The 22,134-nt window shown below is 41.1% G+C and overlaps 2 protein-coding genes across 2 annotated transcripts; one reads left to right on the top strand and one right to left on the bottom strand.

The window, feature by feature from the left end:
* Positions 1-1,306: 1,306 nt before the first annotated feature.
* On the bottom strand, positions 1,307-16,788 carry tfb1m (transcription factor B1, mitochondrial). The gene is made up of 9 exons (XM_041249424.1): positions 16,736-16,788; positions 16,043-16,048; positions 14,592-14,729; positions 13,863-14,014; positions 13,133-13,241; positions 12,626-12,777; positions 9,093-9,212; positions 2,030-2,157; positions 1,307-1,638 (listed from the first exon to the last, which is right to left on the bottom strand). Exons 3-9 carry the CDS (start codon positions 14,722-14,724, stop codon positions 1,395-1,397), a joined length of 1,038 nt encoding a protein of 345 aa, XP_041105358.1. The 5' UTR covers positions 14,725-14,729; positions 16,043-16,048; positions 16,736-16,788; the 3' UTR covers positions 1,307-1,394.
* On the top strand, positions 5,651-8,457 carry LOC121315381 (claudin-20-like). The gene has a single exon (XM_041249425.1). The coding sequence runs from the start codon at positions 5,762-5,764 to the stop codon at positions 6,428-6,430; it is 669 nt and encodes a 222-aa protein (XP_041105359.1). The 5' UTR covers positions 5,651-5,761; the 3' UTR covers positions 6,431-8,457.
* Positions 16,789-22,134: the final 5,346 nt, after the last annotated feature.

Below are 22,134 nucleotides of genomic sequence, written 5' to 3'. Positions count from 1 at the left end.
TTCAGATGAGCAAGCGTTCTAAATGAGTCTTAGCCTTCACAGCAGTGAGTTAATCCAATTGAACAGGATCATCACAAGTCTGATTTGATACGCCACAATCAGCATTTATCTACCTGTGATGATTAATTTGTGGTTTAATTTGTGACTAGCAGGTGTACTAATTTAGTCCAGTCCCATGGACTAAACCTGCTTAATCCACTAGTTCTACTAGGTACACTGCAGCTGACCCATGGGGTCCCCAGGACCAGGGTTAGGAAGCCCTGTCCTACACACCCTCTCCCAAAACAAACATTTCTTTGTGCTTTTATACCATGTGGCCTGGGGTTGATTGACAAATAATCATCCAATCACCACCTGTCCACATTCCACACTTTAAATCAATCAAACATTTAAACCTCAGCCAAGATGGCCACCAGGCACCAAACAAACACACACACACACACACACACAGAGGTCCCATCCATGGGTGAACAACCACACATGTGTGTGTGTCCATGTATCTAGGTACCCACACACACACACCATGGGTGAATAGGTACACACACACCATGTGTGTGTGTACCCGGCAAACAAACACAACACACACACATCACACACACACACACACACACACACACATCCATGGGCAAACAAACACACACACACACACATCCATGGGCAAACAAACACACACACACACACATCCATGGGCAAACAAACACACACACACACACACATCCATGGGCAAACAAACACACACACACACACATCCATGGGCAAACAAACACACACACACACATCCATGGGCAAACAAACATACATTTGCTAAACACAATTTGAAAGCAAACATTCAATAATAAAAGTTCTGTTGTCTTAGGTCTGTAGCACACTGCAGACTCAACAGATGCCCTCTGCCTGCTAAGACCGGTTGGCATACTTGAGCTTTCATACTGGTTTAGGCTCTCATTTCAGATTTTTTTTAAATTGTTTTTTGTACAAAATATATATGTAAAAAGCTAGTAGAAATCCATCACAAATGTATTTAAAATAAGCACTTGTACTATTCGTTTGCCTTGTGAAATTCTGGCTTTTCCAGACCTGTATAAGAACATAAGAATATCTAACCCTCAGAACTAAAGTAACATTACCTTTTTCATGAAGACAATTAATCAAACACCCAGAACAGATTCAAATATCAGTTTGAAAATCCATTTTTTTCAATACTTTATCCTACAGATAGTGTGCCATCACCATCTAGTTAAAAAGATAATTTCTTTATTTTTACCAAGACATCTTATTTCTTTATAAAAAGAATCTTTATTTTTGAAATATTTATGTGCCAGCAGCACAATGAAATGTCAAAGTTAGTAAGTGGCAAATGCTTTACAGAACCCATTATCTTCCTGTTTTAACGTCTATCTTTCTGCTTCCTCTTCTGTCGTGCAGCCAGCGCGCCTCTGTTGCTTTTTCTGCCTCAGCTCATCTCTGAACTCATAGCTGAAGAGACCTGCATCTTCCTCACACAGTTTGCTGTAAGCATCAGCAAGGTTTCTGAAATGGGAAATGGACAGTTCCGTTGGACGGAGGGTTGGGTCCACGTCAGCTGTGAATAACATCTGTTCTGAAAGCTCTGAGCGCCGGGCTTCTGGAAATAACATTCTGAAAAAATAAACAAAATCCAGTCAAAATGACGTGCAACCCACTGCGTACAAACATGTCTTATGATTGGTCAGAAATCATGGTTGGTTTAATTGTGTACACATACATGCGTTATTTTTGATTAATACTGGATTGCTAAAAACCGATTCACTGTTAATGCAGTAGCAGCAAGCTTTTTTTTTCTTGGTTTGTTTAAACAAATAGAATTCATACTGTAAATGACTTCTCTCGTCTCACTGCCACCTTTGTTTTTTATGCCAATGTGACTGCATAGGAAGAATGGTACTTTGACATGAACAAAAGCATTTGTGTTAAAAAGCAGAGTTTTATTCAAGCAACCATACGTCTCTACACACGGCACAGATATTATCCTGCTGTATAATTTTCTTACTCAATCCCTCTCCGACAGTATTTTCTTCTAAACTGGAAGACATTTCTCACGACTTTTTCCACCATCTTAAACGGCTGGTTGATCTGCGGCTGTATAAGTGGGGTGAAGTGCACAACCCCGACATCCACCTGCAAAGAAGTAAAAAGGGTTCCATGAAATTAGGCAGAAAAATCACAATCATGTTTCTACATTATGCAGCACAGAATTTTGGTCTCTGTTGCCACAGTAACACCTGTATGAAGGACCAAACAAAACCTAAAAAAAAACGCCTCTTGAAAAGGGAATATGTAATGAGCCTTTCCCTCTTGTCAGAGCCTCCTCTGCTAACATCTTTTAAATAAACATTTTACAGACACAATGCCTAATGCATTCACTCTCAAAACACACCTCTTGTGGAAATTCACAAAAACAGCTGCAGAATCTCTGCCTGAGACGGCTGGGGTTTTATTGTTCCCTCTCAATATTTTGTGATCCATGCTTTAGTCCCATTTACAGGAAAGTCTCAATGCTGTGTCAGCCGACAAGACTAGCTGCTGGAATAACTGCTGCTGCTGCTCAGTCTGCTTCGTGTTTAGCATTCTTCAAACTCCCCTGCTTGCTTGTTTTACTGTTCACGCACGTGGGAAGATCGAATGGTTTTTCTATTTAAAATCTGCAAAAACACAAGCCGTGTATCCATCAATACTGGCACTGCATGGGTTTCAAGAAGAGAGTCCTAGCAGACTTTACCTACTGTACAGCAGTATTCAACTGGCCGGCTGAGACAAAGCTTGTGGTGAACCAGCTTTCATCTGGTACACACAATTTCTACTTTACTGCCTGCTTAAAATCAGCACCCACTCCTGGAAGAAGAGAGGACAAGACTGCGTGGAGACACATAACAAGAAGCACATGCAGCTCACCCCAGCCAACTTTCACAGGCTATGAAAACACAAGACAAGCAGAAACAGCAAGCAGAAGCTTGGTGAACTGAACATCTGACAGGTATGTCGTCATCGTTATTATTATTATTATTATTAACTAAATATACGTGAAATAGTAATCTGATGATTATCCTTTCTTCGTGTTTAATTTCTGTGAAAACATGCCGATAGCAGTGAGGAAAGATACAATGTATCGACAATTTCGACCCAAGGGATTTTTTTGACCTGAAAAACGAAACAAGGACCAGGGGTCACAAATGGAGATTAGATAAAGGGGCATTCAGAACAGAAAATACGAGGCACTTTTTTTACACAGAGAATCGTTGGAGTCTGGAATCAACTCCCCAGTAATGTTGTTGAAGCTGACAGCCTGGGATCCTTCAAGAAGCTGCTTGATGAGATTCTGGGATCAATAAGCTACTAACAACCAAACGAGCAAGGGTGGGCCGAATGGCCTCCTCTCGTTTGTAAACTTTCTTATGTAATAATGTAGTCCCCACTTATCTTTTCAAAGCTATACTGCCATTCCTGTCACACACTGTTGTTTGACAGAAGTACTCAGATTCGTTACTGCAGTTTGACAGAATCAATCTAACTATCTTCTTTACTTCCTGCATGCTGGGCTGAGAGAAAATAAAGTTTATAATATGGTAACATTTTAAAAGGAGCATATCCTAAACAAAAAAATAGTAGCGGTTTTAATTTTCAACACAATATACAAATCTGATGACCCGAATAACTACTAATATGTCTTCTAAACATCCCTCCCCGTTTCTAACTAAGCTTGTGTGAGCTTTACATCTCTAAGATGGCTATTTTTTTGTGTAAAAACAGTTATACTGCAGCAGGTACTGAGGGTAACATCTTTGCTATTTCACAATACCAAAAATACATTCTTAATTCAGTTTTTTAAATAAATTATCCATTCAATCCAGACAAAAAAAAATATTTGTAGATCAAATGCAACGTGTGGAAAAAACAGACCATTTGAAGTGCACAATTACTGCATAACTATTTCATACAGCTTTGCGTGAACATTGTTATTAAAATGGAAAATCATTAATTAATAACCACCTTAATTCCTTATGAAGAATTCTGGTGGCTAAGATTGAGTTAATGTTTATATAACATTTTTGTTCAAAAGTAATAGCAATTCTTATTCTGTGATGTTCATTTAAAATGAGCCATTTTAAACATATTTCGACACAGAGAAAGTCTTCCTACCAAAATCTAACAATATTGTACACAAATTTTAAAAAAATATACACATAAAGAAATGAACCTCGGTTCCAACTGATATTCTTCCAAAGTGTAGGGTCCTGCTGAAGCAACTCCCAGCAGGTGTCACTACTTAGTACTTCTGTCGTGTTTACCCTGTTCATGCCCTTCCCAACTTTAGTACCAGCCAGCTACTGCAGACCAGGCTGGGGAAGGATCACTGAGGCAAGGAGGCTGGGGCAGGGAGACCAGGAGCAGGGTCGCTGGAGCAGGGAGGACCGGAGCAGGGTCGCTGGGGCAGGGAGACCAGGAGCAGGGTCGCTGGGGCAGGGAGGCCCGGAGCAGGGTCGCTGGGGCAGGGAGGCCCGGAGCAGGGTCGCTGGGGCAGGGAGGCCCGGAGCAGGGTCGCTGGGGCAGGGAGGCCCGGAGCAGGGTCGCTGGGGCAGGGAGGCCCGGAGCAGGGAGCCTGAGGCAGGGAGGAGAGAGGCCCGGAGCAGGGAGGCAGAGGCAGGGAGGCCAGGAGCAGGGAGGCAGAGGCAGGGAGGTCCGGAGCAGGGTCGCTGGGGCAGAGAGGACAGGGGCAGGGTCGCTAGGGCAGGGCCACAGCAGCTTTGAGCACAGCTTGCCAGTGTTGCTAAACATGGGAGAGCAGCATGTGCTGGCATAACACATGGGATATATTTCCATTTCCTGTAACTTCCTGGGGAGGACTTCTCAGTGCCTACCTAGGTAATTATCAATATTCTGTAGTACTTTATAGACATGATTGTAACTTTAATAGCAAAGCATACTGCAAACAGTTTGATTCGATTTTTAAAAACATACATATTTGCTATTTAAAGCGAAACAGTTTAAAACATTAAGTGGTGGTGGTAGAAGTTTTTCACAAATAATTTAAAACATTTGCTCTAATGCCAATTTTTTTACATTTTTCAAATCACTGAGCTGCAGCTTTTGTGACAGCCTAAAGGATATGCTTTAGTACAGACACTATTCTATAGTTCTGAAACCCCCTTTTTAAAAGCACAAAGCACAGCATCTACGGGCCGTCACCACATTCTATTCTTGTTGTACTGTTGCTAAGGAAATTGAAGACACGAATGGATTTAGAGAGCTACTCTTTCTTTCTTTTTTACTTTACAAATCACAGCAGATGACTTGGTGCATTAAAGCAATCATTCTGCACCAGAGGTAAGAATGGGTTATTTTTACTGATGTTATTTTTTAAAAACTACTAAAATAATACTGTTTTGAGCTTGTTTAGATATTTTAAGAAAGAGGTTTTTTAGAATTTATTTTAGTTCCAGATTTTCCAAATTTGAATATCTTTGGTTATTTTATTTTTAATTGTAAACTATAGCTCCGTCAAAAGTCTCACAATAAGGTTTAAAGAACTTCTTAGGATAAAGATATGCCTTTTACAAACTTACTGTGCCAAGAACTTAGATACTTCATCTTTACTGCCTTAATATATTCTACTTTCTATTTGCACAACTCTCATATCAACACAGTCCGCTGGAGCCTCAGCCGAGGAGCTATCTATCTGCTGTAAACTGAAGAGTGGGGAGAGCAAAGGTGAGAGGACACAAGCATGGCCTCAGCAGGAATGCAGATCTTTGCCTTCATCCTGGCGCTGCTTGGCCTCTTCGGAGCCACAGTCTCCACCCTGCTTCCCAGCTGGAAGGTGAGCGCTGACCTGGGCTTGAACATCATCACTGCCACCTCCCAGATGCAGGGGCTGTGGATGGACTGCACCTGGTACAGCACGGGGATGTTCAGCTGCACACTCAAATACTCAGTGCTGTCCCTGCCTGCCTACCTACAGACCGCCCGCACCAGCATGGTGCTGTCCTGCGTGCTGGCTGCCCTGGGGCTCTGCATCGCCTCCCTGGGGTTAAAATGCACGCGCTGGGGAGGAGGGGCGCAGGCAAAAAGACACACAGCCATTGCCGGGGGGGGCTTCCTTATCGTGGCCGGATTCCTTTGCCTCATCCCAGCCTCTTGGTTTACCAACAAGGTCATCAACAGTTTTTTGGACTCAGCCGTGCCGGAGAGTAACAAGTACGAGCCAGGGGGAGCTGTGTGCGTCGCGTTTGTGTCGGCAGGGTTGCTGTTTGTTGGGGGGGCCATCATGTGCACGTCTTGCACCGGGAAGCAGCAGGGACCACAGAACTGTCCTCCGAACAACAAGCAGCAGTGCTGTTCAGCCTCACAGCCTACAGACAATAAGGCAGAATACAGCCTGCAGGACTATGTGTAATTCCAGGCAACAGACAGCTGGTATAATAAGCGCTGCCTGCTCTGCGTTAGAAGAAAGAAAGATGTGGGAGGGAGGCAGTCCCTTGCACTATTTTAGGTATTTTAAATGCTTCAATACAAATGAACTTCTAAATATCTTTTATTTTTATGGCACTGAATTCCTGTTCATTAGTCCATCAACCCTGATTATATAAAACTCAATTTCAGCATCTAAATGCACAGGCAATACCTTTCAAAAAAGTAACCGATAAATTAGATAAAATATAAATTTACTACATAAAGAACTTCAGATCTGTTTCAGTACCTAATATTAGGATCCCCCCCCGCCCCCCCCCAATAGCTAGAAAATAATCAACATATCAGCTGAAGTCCACATTTTATCTGGCTTCTCACAGCCTTGAATTTGAAAACATCCGACCAAAAAAACAAACAGCACAATCCTGTTTCTTCAACGCAAACAAGCTATGTGCGCTGTTCATGTATTCGACGCACGCCGCCTGTGCTTTTCACTGCCATGGTTACAGGACTCTTCTGGATTGCTGACCCCTCTATCGCGGTCGGAGGACTGCTGTCAGCCTCTCCACTACTCCCATTAACAGATAGCATCTGCCACTTGTACAGAAACGTCTGAAGAAATCAGAGTCTGAATGCAAAGCCTTTGACAAAGTGCACATGCTACACCTGGGCCTCCTGTTCTCAAGCCCTTTTAAATCAAGACCATTGCAGGCATGAGGACAAAGTCAATGTTTCTCTTAATGCTGGAACCTTCTGATAATACTGCTCTCTGCTCAGTTATCTTTCCTTATTCAATAATGTTTTACTTTTATGGACAGTAACCGTTCAAAACCTTTCAGACGATAATTAAAATGGCACGTTTTACAAGCACTTGTCTGCTGCTGAAAAAATGAAGAAAAAACTAAAATCTGTATTCTCTCACAATAAAAAAAACTAAGAAACAAGTATATAAGTAATTAGATTTTGGATATATACCAATGCCAGGGCAATGCGTGGATTTTGACAGGATGTATTACATTTTTATTTTTTGTCAAAATGTATAGAGGGTGAAGCAAAGGTTACTGGACATTTTATACAAAAACAGCTTAGCCAGTGGACCTGCGACTTTTACTACACATTGTGTGTATACTTAGGGTTACATATACTCGAATCTCACAAGCTGAACAGATGGAGCAGACCATATTGTATAACTCTATCATTTTGTTTTGGGATTCGCAAAGTTCTCTCGTGTGTCTGTATGCCTTTGCATTTACTGTGCATTCTGTCTAGGTGCCTGACAACTGTGTTTTATAATAGATCATTTAGGCATGTAAAATAACTGAACTTTGGTCATGCCAGTTTGACAACATGAAAACCTCACTGGTAACATCCGGGTGTAATAAGAGCTGGTTCTCTCATAATTAAAGAACTGCTTCAAGTTAAAGGACTGTGAGCAAATCCTATGTGTGTGCAATTAAATTCAGGGTGTTTTTACAAACCCTTTTAAAATGTCCTGTATAAACTGTGTTCATATCCAAGTTTGAAATGCACAATTCGAGTGTCAGTAGGATGGAAGCTCGAGGTATGACAGGGGTGAAGACTTCTTGTGAAGAGTGGGTATATACGAATGGCTTCTATAAGCAATGAAATGGATCATTATATTACGGTTAAGTGGTGCACCTAAAAATGAAAGCCTGGGCATGTGTACGTGTGTTAAGAAGTTGCAGGTGTACGTGTGTTAAGAAGTTGCAGGTGTACGTGTGTTAAGAAGTTGAATGTGTACGTGTGTTAAGAAGTTGCAGGTGTACGTGCGTTAAGAAGTTGAATGTGTACGTGTGTTAAGAAGTTGCAGGTGTATTGTATTTGTACATGTACATGTATTCTGAACCTCTATTTCAGGAGCTTGCTCAGACGCACCAGTAACTGTTGCCATTGCTTTTAAAGGAAACTTTTGTCTCAGTGTTTTGGGTTTTTTTTTCTGTTTAAAAATAAAGATTCACACTGTTTTCACATGGTTGGCTTAGACTTCATACATTTTGATATTTACCCTGCTACACTAGAGACTGGATATGAATGACATTAAACATGATTTAACAAGCCAGTGCATTTGAATGAGGAAAACACTTACTGTGCTGTGTCTGGGCATGGATAAATAATATTAACAGCAGCACACACTCCTGGTGTTCATCAGGACCTGACAACACAGCATCTTAGTAGCTGTGATAATGGTTCATCTCTAACTCATCCCCACTGATCTCAGACTCAGCAGTGGATCACTGTAGCTCCTTATTATCAGATATCACGTGCTTCTTTAAATCAGTCCATCATAGAAATCAGTAGAACTGGCACATTTGAAAACATGACTCCAGTTTGAAACAAATTACAAAATCAAACATCTTTCTCCCTGGTGTTTTGTATGCTTGCATGCTCGGGCTGGTTCTCATTTTTCTAGATTTGCTGTCAGTTTATATAATTCATCTCTGTCTCTCTGCTCCTAGCAGTCTTTCTAACAACAGTGAGTGCTCAGTGGCCTCCCAACACGGCTGTAAATATAAACGGTATCGGCAAAAACTAAAATCACCAAATAAATAAATAAATAAAAATAATATGTATGTCACATATGAACAGCTGGATAAGTTCCTCTATATTTTGTCAGAGCCCTTTCTTACCTCTGGTTTGGGGACAAAAGCCCGTCCAGGAATGGTGAAGCAGCTCCTCACGTTGCACAGGTACTGTGCCATGATGGACAGCCTACTCCTCTGTCTGCTGCCAGTACTTGCCGTGAGCCTCTGTGAAAAGAGAGTTCAAAACACAAAGCTGTTCAACGACCAACAAGAGCGCGTCCCAAAACACAAAGCTGCTCAACAAACAACAAGAGCACCTCCCAAAACACAAAGCTGCTCAACAAACAAGCGCACCTCCCAAAACACAAAGCTGCTCAACGACCAACAAGAGCGCCTCCCAAAACACAAAGCTGCTCAACGACCAACAAGAGCACCTCCCAAAACACAAAGCTGCTCAACGACCAACAAGAGCGCGCCCCAAAACGCAAAGCTGCTCAACGACCAACAAGAGCGCACCCCAAAACGCAAAGCTGCTCAACGACCAACAAGAGCGCGCCCCAAAACGCAAAGCTGCTCAACGACCAACAAGAGCGCGCCCCAAAACGCAAAGCTGCTCAACGACCAACAAGAGCGCGCCCCAAAACGCAAAGCTGCTCAACGACCAACAAGAGCACCTCCCAAAACACAAAGCTGCTCAACAACCAACAAGCGCACCTCCCAAAACACAAAGCTGCTCAACGACCAACAAGAGCGCACCTCCCAAAACACAAAGCTGCTCAACGACCAACAAGAGCGCACCTCCCAAAACACAAAGCTGCTCAACGACCAACAAGAGCACCTCCCAAAACACAAAGCTGCTCAACGACCAACAAGAGCACCTCCCAAAACACAAAGCTGCTCAACGACCAACAAGAGCACCTCCCAAAACACAAAGCTGCTCAACGACCAACAAGAGCACCTCCCAAAACACAAAGCTGCTCAACGACCAACAAGAGCACCTCCCAAAACACAAAGCTGCTCAACAAACCAACAAGAGCACCTCCCAAAACACAAAGCTGCTCAACAACCAACAAGAGCGCGCCCCAAAACACAAAGCTGCTCAACGACCAACAAGAGCACCCCCAAAACACAAAGCTGCTCAACGACCAACAAGAGGGCGCCCCAAAACGCAAAGCTGCTCAACGACCAACAAGAGCGCGCCCCAAAACGCAAAGCTGCTCAACGACCAACAAGAGCGCGCCCCAAAACGCAAAGCTGCTCAACGACCAACAAGAGCGCGCCCCAAAACGCAAAGCTGCTCAACGACCAACAAGAGCGCGCCCCAAAACGCAAAGCTGCTCAACGACCAACAAGAGCGCGCCCCAAAACGCAAAGCTGCTCAACGACCAACAAGAGCGCGCCCCAAAACGCAAAGCTGCTCAACGACCAACAAGAGCGCGCCCCAAAACGCAAAGCTGCTCAACGACCAACAAGAGCGCGCCCCAAAACGCAAAGCTGCTCAACGACCAACAAGATGCACCTCCCAAAACACAAAGCTGCTCAACGACCAACAACAAGCGCCACAAGTTTTTACAAAGGAAGACAGACAACATCCCAAAACACAAAGCTGCTCAAGTAAAGACTAAAGCTAAGGTTTACAATTTTACCAAATCATGCGCAAACTTGAGAGAGGGGTTGCACCGACAGACTGGAAAATTAACAACCAACCTCCCAGTGCCTCCCAAAACACAAAGCTGCTCAACAACAAACAAGAACACTTCCCACCGAGAGAAGGACTTCCTACCTTGGGGAGGAATGGCACACAGAAAAGAAGTTAAGCTTTGTAGTGCAGATCTGCACAAGAAGTAAAAAGAAACAGCGAGCTGCTTTCATATAATTGGCCTGTATTTAGTAGGTTGAAGTTATTTTGCTTCAGTGATTTGAATGTGGGCCTGACAGAGAGAGTGTGCAAATGCCCACTCGAATAGGATTAGAGGCAGATCTGGGGTCAAGTATAATTATAGCTATAACTACAGTACCACTGTTTGCTGAAATTGCAATTACAATGCTATTGCTGTTCAATTATAATTACACTAAACAGAACATAAACAACTACACACATTAACACATTTACTCAATTCTAAATAACCAAAGCAATGATCATGGGAACAAATACAGAAACACACAATTTCACTTATTTTTTTCAAACAAATAGTAATGTTAAAACTGTACAATACACTTGTCATTGTGTGGTCTATAAAAAAAAATATTGCCATCAATTGCTGAAAATATAACAATAATGATCCTATGACAAATAAATGCGTAATTGAACTAAAAGAATTGAATCTGTTCAGTCTTGTGGCGACCTAATTCAAGCATTCAAAATTCTAAAAGGTATTGACAGTGTCGACGCAAGGGACTTTTTCAGCCTGAAAAAAGAAACAAGGACCAGGGGTCACAAATGGAGTTTAGAAAAAGGGGCATTCAGAACAGAAAATAGGAGACACTTTTTTACACAGAGAATTGTGAGGGTCTGGAATCAACTCCCCAGTAATGTTGTTGAAGCTGACACCCTGGGATCCTTCAAGAAGCTGCTTGATGAGATTTTGGGATCAATAAGCTACTAACAACCAAACGAGCAAGATGGGCCGAATGGCCTCCTCTCGTTTGTAAACTTTCACTGTTCACAATTACAACTTACCATTGTAATTGCAATTAATTACACACTGCACAATTACAACTGTACCTGACCGCAGGTCTGATTATAGCCGAGCCACGAAACACTCAAAACACACATAACAAAACTAATACTGCAACTATAGCAGAGCCACGAAACACTCAAAACACACATAACAAAACCAATACTCAACTATAGCAGAGCCATGAAACAGTCAAAACACACATAACAAAACCAATACTCAACTATAGCCGAGCCACGAGCCACGAAACACTCAAAACACACATAACAAAACTAATACTGCAACTGTAGCAGAGCCACGAAACACTCAAAACATACATAACAAAACCAATACTCAACTATGCCAGAGCCATGAAACAGTCAAAACACACATAACAAAACTAATACTGCAACTATAGCAGAGCCATGAAACACTCAAAACACACATAACAAAACTAATACTGCAACTATAGCAGAGCCACGAAACACTCAAAACACACATAACAAAACCAATACTCATCTATAGCAGAGCCACGACACACTCAAACACACATAACAAAACCAATACTCATCTATAGCAGAGCCACGAAACAGTCAAAACACACATAACAAAACCAATACTCATCTATAGCAGAGCCACGAAACACTCAAAACACACATAACAAAACTAATACTGCAACTATAGCAGAGCCACAAAACACTATCACAAAACACACATAACAAAACTACAATACTTCTGGAAACTATTAGCAGAGCCACGAAACACTCACAAACGGAACACATAACAAACCTCTGCCACTAATAGCTGCAACTATAGCAGAGCCACAAAACAGAAAACACAGGCATTGCCAGCACGGAACCCTTTCTCAACTACACACCTCTGCCATTTCCTTCTGGAACAGCTGCATTACAACAGGGTGGCAGAGCCACAAAACAGAACGCACAGGCATTCCCAGTGCGGAACCCTTTCTCAACTACACACCTCTGCCACTTCCTTCTGGAACGTCAGGGTCAGCTGGGTCCGGCCGTAAACAAAGGGTCCGTCCTGATTAGCAACATTCTCCAGCCATTTAATGATCAGGGGAGTGGACACACTGAATGGCAGGTTTCCAATGATGTGCACATCGGGAGGCCCTTTTAATGTTAATGACAAGAAAAACAAGTTCAATTAAATGCAATTTCATTGAGTAACATACTTGGGGCTCACAGGGTTGTTTTAATTATTTTGAATTCTGCTTGGATGGATAAAACCTTGCAGACTAGCACAAGGACTGCCATAGTTTCCTTATAGCGGCTTCTAAGAAGCACCAAACAACAAAACCTATTTAGCTGGGTGCGATTATTCAACGCTAGAGCTGCACAGAACCACCCCAATGTTGTTTGTTTTGTTATTTGGTGCTCTTTAAAAGCCACTGTAAGGACAGCTTCCCTGCATTTGAATGCTAGGACTGATCTCTTAAAAGGGTTTAAAAGAGGGTTTCAAACTCACCATCGTCCCATTTCTTGGCAAGCTGCTGTGGAAAAGCCCGTTCCATCTTATAGGTCAGTATGTCACCGTGGATAATTTTTACTTTCTCTGGTGCAGCCTCAGCTAACAGCTATGTCAAGAAGATGCAAAATTCAGAAACCATCAGTTGATGGAGATAAACGTCAAGCAGCTCACAACAAATGTAAAAAGAATAAATTTGTACTAGAAACTTGAAAAAGTAGTTCACTACGACCTGCATCCACAGCATGTAAAAAGGCACAATTACTCAAACAACTAATTTTCTGAGCAAACTGAGCAATTATTCAGGGCCTGTTTTGCAAAGCATTTCTAGCACTTAGCAGGCTGCTTTTGCTGTTGGTTTTAGACACAAAGCAGACATCAGATCAGATGAATGCTATCTGATTCTGTCCCTTCAATGAATGTTCTATAGTAGAATTAGAATGGATTTAGAAAATGGGTCCAGGCAGCTTGTGTTCGTCTACATCGCAGACGTGGACAGATTTGAGAGTGTCTCTTCCAAAGGCATTAGAAACAGATTTCTGTTTGGTTCTACTTGCACAGTCAGCGCTCGTGGCTTCCAGATCTTACACAAACAATTGAAAGGTCAACCTATTGATGGAACCCTATAAAACTTTTTTTTTATTTTAACAGCTATCAAAAGATACAAGTATTCCAGACATGCAGTGCCACTGTGATATGAAGGTGTTTGTAATGGACAGAGAGAGCTTACCTGTAACCCTGGAAGAAAGCGAGTGTCTTTCTCCACCAGCAGGAGCTGTGCAGCCCCAGCATTGAGGATGGAGCGTGTCAGCCCTCCAGGGCCCGGGCCCACTTCACACACATAGCCATTCCGCACATTCCCGGCTTGCCGGACAATCTTGTCTGTTGCAGGTATAATCACATATTCAACTCAAATTGTATAGCTGAAGAAAGACACGGCGTGCTGTGCAATCTGAAGTGATTAAAGTCTTAAGATCATGAACTGAATTCCAGATGATTTTCAATTCTAATACCCATGTATCTCCTAGAAACCTCAACACTAAGTACTTATGAGTCACAGAAATCATCATCATTATGCACTGATAGACGTTTCAATGCCACATCTCCACCACCACGACTGTAGTGCTCGTTACAGTAAGCATCTAGAAACAGATTTTAATTAGAGATTCTCTGTAATAATGTTAACTTCATAAACCAAACTGAAAAACACTTAACATGATTATAATACAAGTACAGCTGACAGCTGGTATTTGAGAAGGTAGGTTGAACAATCCTATTTCGGTGCACAAGCACTAGAACTTGTGGAATAATGTATTGACTGTTTGTTGTCACATAGACACTACAGTGGTCTGATTAATGAATACCATACACCTGACCAAGCAGTTCATGATTAAAACCAGTTCAACAAAGCAGCCCAAAGGCTGCGCACTGCAGCCATCAAAGGAACCCAACATCTTGCCTGTTAGTCTTAAATCCAGGAGGAAATTCTGCGAGAGCTGTTTCTGTGCTCGGAGATTGTACAGCTTGATAACTTCCCCAATGGTCGGGAGAGGGGGTAATCGAAAAGAAGCCATTTTACCAGATACCCCCATTCTTCAGCAGTGAATTAAAAAAGAAGAAGCACTTCTTTGTGTGTGTATAAATATATATATATATATATATTATATATATATATATATATATATATATATATATATATATATATCGCATCCAAACATACAAGTGCAGCAATCCTGGTGTTACATAATACAGAACAGCATTACAATTGGTATTTATCATAGTGCTTTAGGTAGGTTTGCTCTTTACTGTGTCTATTTTTCAGGGGTTCACAATATAGCGTAGTTACTACAGCGTAGTAAATCACACTGTTTTTAGACCATGGCTATCGCAGACACTGTTATGATGTACATTCGGTTACGCTGGACACAGCGTTTGACCCCCAATAATAAATACCCAATTAAGTGTGACGCTGGGTCACTGTGGCATGATCCAAAGAGACGGCTGTTATACAGACACCAGACAATGCAGAAACAATCAGAACAGATACAAGCAGCTGCTCAAGTTGAGTGTATGATTAAAAAAAGAATAAACTCTACAGCCATCGATCAGGTGGAAAAGGGCGAGAAGCTTTCAGAAATACTGATGCATTCCAGTGGTTCGAAACGCAAGATGTGGAAAATTCTCAATTTGAAATCTTTAATTGCTTTTGGAATTTCTGTTAAGTGTGTGAAGTAAATGCAAGGTAATGTATAGTATCATAACATGCCAATGCAGCACTATGATCTAATGTAGGTTAACTCTGTACTAAGTAGGCTGCAGTAAAAAAAAATGTAAAAAAGGCACTAAACTGTTTTGTGCCATAGGCAAAATATAAAAGAAAATATGCCGATTTTATATTTTCTTTTACACGACCTGTATCTAAAAATGACATACATGTCCATTACATGTATATATAATGTCAAATATATAATATATATATATATATAATATATATATATATATATTCAAGTGTTACTAAATATGTTAGTTACTTCTGTGATATTTACACACACACTAACAAATAAATTTGTCTGTGGAGAAATAAAGTCTGGACAGACAGAGACTGTTCAGACCAAGTCACTATCTCAGTGCTGACATATATTAAATGGTCTGTGGAGCAATGACACCTATGGTCATATAGACAGTCCCAGACCGAGTCAGGACAAGAAGAAGCATTTCCTCTTTTTTTTTTTTTTTTTTTTTTTTTTATTTTTTTATTTTTATTTGGCATCGCCAATTATTTCTTATTTTTCTCCCCAATAAAGAATAAAAATGGGTTAAACTTTACGGGTTAATGAAAATAAACATAAGGGTTTAAAGGGTAAGGATCACTTGCCATTAAGATTGTGTAGTGACTAGTTTTGACGTTAGTCGTCATAAGACAAGTTTATATATATATAATATATTATATATAATATATATATAATAGATATATATGAACACAGTGTGTCTCAGGGATGTTAATAAGACTCCTATTGCACAGCAGTTCCACTCACACCAGGTTTTCAAACAAGCTTGATCAGCCCCAGTTTATTCGCAACGTGCTCAGGTGTGTCCTATTAAACTTCATAGTAAAACCTGGAATGGATTAAATTGCTATGCAATGGGAGCCTTATTGTCATCCTGGGAGTGGCTTTGCAAATATTGTTTAATTGTATAACATATACGGTTATCTTAGTTTGAAGTAACCGGGAATAAAATAACACTAATTAATATACAGACACACTTTTTCCGCAGCAGTAAATAAGGTTTAAATACAGGATCAGTACTACAGCTCTGTGTCTGACTAATTGCGTTTCAAAAGCCCAGTGCACTAACTTCAGAGATGCTACTGTTACCTGTTACAATATTCCCTGACCCCTTACGATTCCCACGGTGTGTCTGAGTACATCACAACCTGGGACGCGTTTTCAAACGTTATTCCAGTCGAGTTTAATATTAAACCTTTTGATATAAGGAACGAACGTGTTTGAAATCAAAATAATAATACTACACGCAACGATTTCATTTCTACAGCTGAGACGCAGCTGAAAACGTTCAATAACACAAACACATTTAACTCACCAGCGTGCAGTTTAAACCCTGCTGCGGAAGCGGATGTCCTTACTGAAGGCAAATGTATCCAATGAGAGCGCAAGCGTCTGGAAACGCAACCAATCGCGCAATTGGACATAATGGCTTTCCGTTTGACCTTCAAGAGAGCGCTGCATCAGTGCGCGGTGATGTCATAACACAACACGAACGCTAGAGGGTGACATAGTGAAATGCTCACCTTCGCAGTTGATAACAATCGACCTTTTTATTTGTGCGCACAATGAAAAACGTAATGTGTCAACTGGATTTAATGTGTGTGTATAATTTCGTATAACCCAGTTACGTTAAAACACACGTGGTATACTGGCGTGTGTATTGAAGCAGTACATTAACGAGAATGTGCATCCAGAATGTTCCGACTGATCTTTAGTTTTGCTTTTATTGTTTTTAATGCAATTCATTGTCTCATTATAATGGTATGTGCCCAGTTGTACTGTATATACCCAGTTGCTAATTCAAATTACTCTCCTTATAATTCTAATATCATGCAAAGTAATTGTAAATCCGAAAAAGTTGCATCTTAATTTTCAAATTACCCAAAAATATATAATGTATATAAAGTATAATGCACAATATATGTTTCATGATTACTAAAGTTGTATACATACCCATTGATATATGCCATGTTTATATATTTTCTTTATTACATAGAAATAGATGGTAATATAAATAAACACATGAAATAATAACTATGCCTACTTAAAGCTCACATTGCATTGTAATATAACAGCAGTAGTAGCTGTAGAGTATGTATTCAATCTAACTGCATTTTCATAACTAACACAGAATAAACAGCCATAACTGGGAACTTTCCCCCATTCCTCATGATTAAAAAATCAGTTCAATATATATATATATATATATATATATATATATATATATATATATATATATATATATATATATATATATTATATATAAAGTATATATACTGTCAGGTGGAGCTCTGTAAAGTGAGTGCACTGTCAGGTGGAGCTCTGTAAAGTGAGTGCACTGTCAGGTGGAGCTCTGTAAAGTGAGTGCACTGTCAGGTGGAGCTCTGTAAAGTGAGTGCACTGTCAGGTGGAGCTCTGTAAAGTGAGTGCACTGTCAGGTGGAGCTCTGTAAAGTGAGTGCACTGTCAGGTGGAGCTCTGTAAAATGAGTGCACTGTCAGGTGGAGCTCTGTAAAGTGAGTGCACTGTCAGGTGAAGCTCTGTAAAGTGAGTGCACTGTCAGGTGGAGCTCTGTAAAGTGAATGGACTGTCAGGTTCACCACTCAAAGCTGACCCCATCCTTTTAGAAATAAAGTCTGTGTGATTTGTGTTTCATGCTCAAAACCATTCTCTTCATGACTCTATTAAGAGAGACAGCACCTTCAACATCCTCTTCATGACTCTATTAAGAGAGACAGCACCTTCAACATCCTCTTCATGACTCTATTAAGAGAGACAGCACCTTCAACATCCTCTTCATGACTCTATTAAGAGATACAGCACCTTCAACATCCTCTTCATGACTCTATTAAGAGAGACAGCACCTTCAACATCCTCTTCATGACTCTATTAAGAGAGACAGCACCTTCAACATCCTCTTCATGACTCTATTAAGAGAGACAGCACCTTCAACATCCTCTTCATGACTCTATTAAGAGAGACAGCACCTTCAACATCCTCTTCATGACTCTATTAAGAGAGACAGCACCTTCAACATCCTCTTCATGACTCTATTAAGAGAGACAGCACCTTCAACATCCTCTTCATGACTCTATTAAGAGAGACAGCACCTTCAACATCCTCTTCATGACTCTATTAAGAGAGACAGCACCTTCAACATCCTCTTCATGACTCTATTAAGAGAGACAGCACCTTTAACATCCTCTTCATGACTCTATTAAGAGAGACAGCACCTTCAACATCCTCTTCATGACTCTATTAAGAGAGACAGCACCTTCAACATCCTCTTCATGACTCTATTAAGAGAGACAGCACCTTCAACATCCTCTTCATGACTCTATTAAGAGAGATAGCACCTTCAACATCCTCTTCATGACTCTATTAAGAGAGACAGCACCTTCAACATCCTTTTCATGACTCTGCTCAGGGTGTATTAAGAGAGGTATCACCTTCATGAATCCTATCTGCTCAGGGTGTATTAAGAGAGATAGCACCTTCATGAATCCTATCTGCTCAGGGTGTATTAAGAGAGACATCACCTTCATGAATCCTATCTGCTCAGGGTGTATTAAGAGAGACAGCACCTTCATGAATCCTATCTGCTCAGGGTGTATTAAGAGAGGCACCAACTTCATGAATCCTATCTGCTCAGGGTGTATTAAGAGAGACATCACCTTCATGAATCCTATCTGCTCAGGGTGTATTAAGAGAGACATCACCTTCATGAATCCTATCTGCTCAGGGTGTATTAAGAGAGACAGCACCTTCATGAATCCTATCTGCTCAGGGTGTATTAAGAGAGACAGCACCTTCATGAATCCTATCTGCTCAGGGTGTATTAAGAGAGACATCACCTTCATGAATCCTATCTGCTCAGGGTGTATTAAGAGAGACATCACCTTCATGAATCCTATCTGCTCAGGGTGTATTAAGAGAGACACCACCTTCATGAATCCTATCTGCTCAGGGTGTATTAAAAGAGACATCACCTTCATGAATCCTATCTGCTCAGGGTGTATTAAGAGAGACAGCACCTTCATGAATCCTATCTGCTCAGGGTGTATTAAGAGAGACAGCACCTTCATGAATCCTATCTGCTCAGGGTGTATTAAGAGACAGCACCTTCATGAATCCTATCTGCTCAGGGTGTATTAAGAGAGACAGCACCTTCATGAATCCTATCTGCTCAGGGTGTATTAAGAGAGACAGCACCTTCATGAATCCTATCTGCTCAGGGTGTATTAAGAGAGACATCACCTTCATGAATCCTATCTGCTCAGGGTGTATTAAGAGAGACATCCATCTGCCTTCATGAATCCTATCTGCTCAGGGTGTATTAAGAGAGACATCACCTTCATGAATCCTATCTGCTCAGGGTGTATTAAGAGAGACAGCACCTTCATGAATCCTATCTGCTCAGGGTGTATTAAGAGAGACAGCACCTTCATGAATCCTATCTGCTCAGGGTGTATTAAGAGAGACATCACCTTCATGAATCCTATCTGCTCAGGGTGTATTAAGAGAGACAGCACCTTCATGAATCCTATCTGCTCAGGGTGTATTAAGAGAGCACCAACTTCATGAATCCTATCTGCTCAGGGTGTATTCACCTTCATGAATCCTATCTGCTCAGGGTGTATTAAGAGAGACATCACCTTCATGAATCCTATCTGCTCAGGGTGTATTAAGAGAGACATCACCTTCATGAATCCTATCTGCTCAGGGTGTATTAAGAGAGACATCACCTTCATGAATCCTATCTGCTCAGGGTGTATTAAGAGAGACATCACCTTCATGAATCCTATCTGCTCAGGGTGTATTAAGAGAGACATCACCTTCATGAATCCTATCTGCTCAGGGTGTATTAAGAGAGACATCACCTTCATGAATCCTATCTGCTCAGGGTGTATTAAGAGAGACATCACCTTCATGAATCCTATCTGCTCAGGGTGTATTAAGAGAGACATCACCTTCATGAATCCTATCTGCTCAGGGTGTATTAAGAGAGACAGCACCTTCATGAATCCTATCTGCTCAGGGTGTATTAAGAGAGAATCCTATCTGCTCACCACCTTCATGAATCCTATCTGCTCAGGGTGTATTAAGAGAGACATCACCTTCATGAATCCTATCTGCTCAGGGTGTATTAAGAGAGACATCACCTTCATGAATCCTATCTGCTCAGGGTGTATTAAGAGAGGCACCAACTTCATGAATCCTATCTGCTCAGGGTGTATTAAGAGAGACATCACCTTCATGAATCCTATCTGCTCAGGGTGTATTAAGAGAGACATCACCTTCATGAATCCTATCTGCTCAGGGTGTATTAAGAGAGACAGCACCTTCATGAATCCTATCTGCTCAGGGTGTATTAAGAGAGACAGCACCTTTCCAAATCTTCTCCCAAGTAATTTAGACAGTACTTTATTATGCAAGTTGAGCACAGTAACCGGCCTTTCATTTTTGCAGTATTTGTGAAATGACAGTGATTATAACCTCACTGAAGGAGTCTGAGAGAACTCCAGTAATAAAAGCTTCCTTAAATACTTCAAGTAAAACTGATCCAACAGCGTCTTTCAGGCTTCTGTACAAGTGGACTAAGACACCATGGTGATCTGGTGCCTTATCTAATGGCACATAGTCTACAGATTTGTATACCTGTGCAATTTCAATAGAACTTTTAAGCTTTTTGTGCAAATCCTTCTATTCTTGTCATTTTATAAATATTGCTTATCATGAGTAACTTTAAACTATTATAGTAAACATAGTAACTGTTCTGAAGAGACTATAACACATTTTAACAACAGGTCTGACAATGTATTTTCTGTTATAAGTCATGCATACCTGCACATACATTCTAATTGAAAGTGAAGTACACAAGCAGCCCCCACTGTGTTCTAGATGTTCTCCTTGTTGTAGTGGAAGTGAACCCCTCTTGGGTTCTAGATGTTCTCCTTGTTGTAGTGGAAGTGAACACCTCTTGTGTTCTAAGTGGAAGTGAACCTCTTGTGTTCTAAATGTTCTCTTGTTGTAGTGGAAGTGAATGTCTCTTGTTGTAGTGGAAGTGAACACCTCTTGTGTTCTAAATGTTCTTGTTGTAGTGGAAGTGAACACCTCTTGTGAACTTGTTGTAGTGGAAGTGAACCTCTTGTCTAGATGTTCTCCTTGTTGTAGTGGAAGTGTTCTCCTTGTTGTAGTGGAAGTGAACACCTCTTGTGTTCTAGATGTTCTCCTTGTTGTAGTGGAAGTGGACACCTCTTGTGTTCTAGATGTTCTCCTTGTTGTAGTGGAAGTGAACACCTCTTGTGTTCTAGATGTTCTCCTTGTTGTAGTGGAAGTGAACACCTCTTGTGTTCTAGATGTTCTCCTTGTTGTAGTGGAAGTGAACCCCTCTTGTGTTCTAGATGTTCTCCTTGTTGTAGTGGAAGTGAACCCCTCTTGTGTTCTAGATGTTCTCCTTGTTGTAGTGGAAGTGAACACCTCTTGTGTTCTAGATGTTCTCCTTGTTGTAGTGGAAGTGAACACCTCTTGTGTTCTAGATGTTCTCCTTGTTGTAGTGGAAGTGAACCCCTCTTGTGTTCTAGATGTTCTCCTTGTTGTAGTGGAAGTGAACCCCTCTTGTGTTCTAGATGTTCTCCTTGTTGTAGTGGAAGTGAACCCCTCTTGTGTTCTAGATGTTCTCCTTGTTGTAGTGGAAGTGAACCCCTCTTGTGTT

This window comes from Polyodon spathula, chromosome 5, assembly GCF_017654505.1.
Source record: "Polyodon spathula isolate WHYD16114869_AA chromosome 5, ASM1765450v1, whole genome shotgun sequence".
Lineage (NCBI taxonomy): Eukaryota > Metazoa > Chordata > Actinopteri > Acipenseriformes > Polyodontidae > Polyodon > Polyodon spathula.
The sequence above is the reverse complement of the archived record's forward strand: the minus strand, read 5'-3'. Positions and strand labels throughout refer to the sequence as shown.